The sequence below is a fragment of the Primulina huaijiensis genome, unplaced genomic scaffold (assembly GCF_012295235.1).
Source record: "Primulina huaijiensis isolate GDHJ02 unplaced genomic scaffold, ASM1229523v2 scaffold42561, whole genome shotgun sequence".
Classification (NCBI taxonomy): Eukaryota; Viridiplantae; Streptophyta; class Magnoliopsida; order Lamiales; family Gesneriaceae; genus Primulina; species Primulina huaijiensis.
Window position 1 is genome coordinate 1 of NW_027360224.1, and position 2454 is coordinate 2454.

At 33.4% G+C, this 2454-nt stretch overlaps 1 protein-coding gene across 1 annotated transcript; it reads left to right on the plus strand.

Annotated features, from left to right (window-relative positions):
- Window positions 1-57: 57 nt before the first annotated feature.
- On the plus strand, window positions 58-2088 carry LOC140969722 (dihydroceramide fatty acyl 2-hydroxylase FAH2-like; the record flags this gene model as incomplete). Its single annotated transcript, XM_073431157.1, has 5 exons — window positions 58-131; window positions 544-740; window positions 826-931; window positions 1024-1170; window positions 1608-2088. Coding segments are annotated over 5 exons (641 nt in total), but the record flags the coding sequence as incomplete, so codon positions are not given.
- Between the last annotated feature and the right edge of the window lie 366 nt (window positions 2089-2454).

A 2454-nucleotide genomic window follows, 5' to 3' on the forward strand; every position in this document is an offset into this window, starting at 1 on the left:
TTTTGATTGTCAAAATAAAATAAAAGTTTTAAAACTTCCGCTGCGTTTGGGCACGAGAAACCGAGATCCAACATCACCAACCTATAGTGAGCAAGGAAACCCCAAGATTTTCTGCCAATGGTGTTTTTGAGGTATATATCTTGTGAATTTTTGCATTATATGAGTCTGTACAGCATTTAGATTTTATAAGCTGTTATTTCCTTGTTATTACGGCAGCCATTTCTTGCTCAAGAACAACATAATTTCATTAAGGATGTATATCAGAAACCTAACAATATATCTGGAATCAGATTTGATATCTTTAATATTAAGATTAATCTTTGATATTATTAGATTTGTGATACTCTATGCACTGCATATGGATGTAATTTGTGGCCTTACCACGTTAATCCCGTGTTAGCGTTGCATTCTCTTTTCATTTTATTATTACTATTTAAAATTCAACAATATGTTTTGGATTAGACGTTGCAACTGAAGTCTAATATAATTAATAAGATTAATATTGAGTAATCAAACTGAATATATTTCGATCACTTGGAACAGTTTATGACACGTACTCCTTGGTGGACGATTCCTACGGTCTGGCTACCAGTTGTATGCTGGTTAATCTCATCATCTGTGAAGAACAACCTTCCTCCATATCATCTACCAATGTCATTAATTGCTGGTGTTTGCTTCTGGACATTGCTCGAGTACATCTTGCATCGATTTTTATTCCACATTAAAACAACTGGCTATTGGTTAGTCAATTTTCTTACATTACCCTATCACTTTTTACTGTCAAAATGAAGCAACAAGTTTTGATAGTTTGAAAATTTCACACAGGGGAAACACAATTCATTACCTCCTCCATGGATGCCATCACAAGCACCCAATGGATGGACTCCGACTTGTTTTCCCTCCAGCTGCTACTGCAATTTTACTTGTGCCTGTACGTATACAAAACACGTGAAAAATATCCAAATTTTCTTACTTTATAGCATTTTTTCCCTTTACAATCCTTGTATATGTGATATATATCAGTTGTGGAATGTGATTAAGCTTCTAGCACCTGCATCTTGTGCCCCTGCATTTCTTGCCGGCGCCCTACTAGGATATGTTACATATGATTGCACTCATTACTACTTGCATTATGGAAAACCATCCAAAGGAGTTCCTCACGATCTCAAGGTAAAGCAACATTAGGCAAGAATCATGTCGAGCCCATAAATTTCAAATTTTTATTTATTTGTCCCATAATTATAGTCGAGAGACAATTTTAGGCCTTTATGTATACAATTAAAGACCTTTTTTCCCCAAAAGACGTGCTAATGGGAGGTGGCCCAGTACACGCTCTTACATCACATACTAACCAGGAGCTCCATAATGTAATAATGATGGGAATTTCGTCCCTAGGATTTGAACTTGTGACTGTCTGATACCATGTTAGAAATCACTTTTAGAAGCTTGAGTTTAGGAGAGAGGATTTAGTAATGGTATTTATACTTTTAACATAGAATTTGGCACATTTAAGTAATAATGACTGAAGTTAGTTGTTGGAATATCATTACTCCGACTAAAATGTTAATTTGAAGAATAATTCATCGATCGGATGGTAATTTTTGTAGAGACATCACATGAACCATCACTTCAAGATTCAAGATAAGGGATTCGGAATCACTTCAGCTTTCTGGGACAGGATATTTGGAACACTTCCTCCCAAACCTGCTAAGAAAAGTAGCTGATTTCAGGGAAATCTTTGAATTATTTTTTTCTCTGAACCGAAGTTAACCGAGTCGGACTAACAAACATAGCATTGCTTTCTACGCGAGGAATTTAGCTCAGGCTGTAGATTTTTGTTTTCTTAGTCTTATCTCTTCCATTCTTTCGTTATCTCAACTATACTCGCCATAGTAATTATAGGTTAAAGGTTCATTAGATTTTATACCTTTTTTGTTATTAAATTATTGAGAGATTGATTTAATGTAAAATAAACACAGACTGTTACAAAGAGCGTTTCTAGGCATTTTTTTTACCATTTTTTAAATCATAATCTATATGGCTGGATGAAATGTTGGTGACAAGAGATTATGTTGATTTTGGATGCACAATATCTATCTGGAAAACATACTTAATTTGGTTTACAAATGTTTTTTAAAGTTTCTATTGTTTTTTTAGTGTTTGGATTCTATAATTAAAATAATATCTTATCTGAGTGTTCTTTAGTTATTATTTTTCGTGTAGTTAGAGGTATAAATGAATCAAATTGAAATGACTATGTTGAAAAATTTAAAGTTTGAAATAGAGATATTCGAGTTCGAATGCTCCATTCGAATATTGGAAAATTACATATTTTTGTCCGAGTTCGATTTGAATTAGGGTTTGGATTCGATTTTGTCTCGAAAGATTCGAACATGTTCATTAGCTATCTCGAAAAAATACTCGAAATACTCAAAATGTATTTATTTAATATAT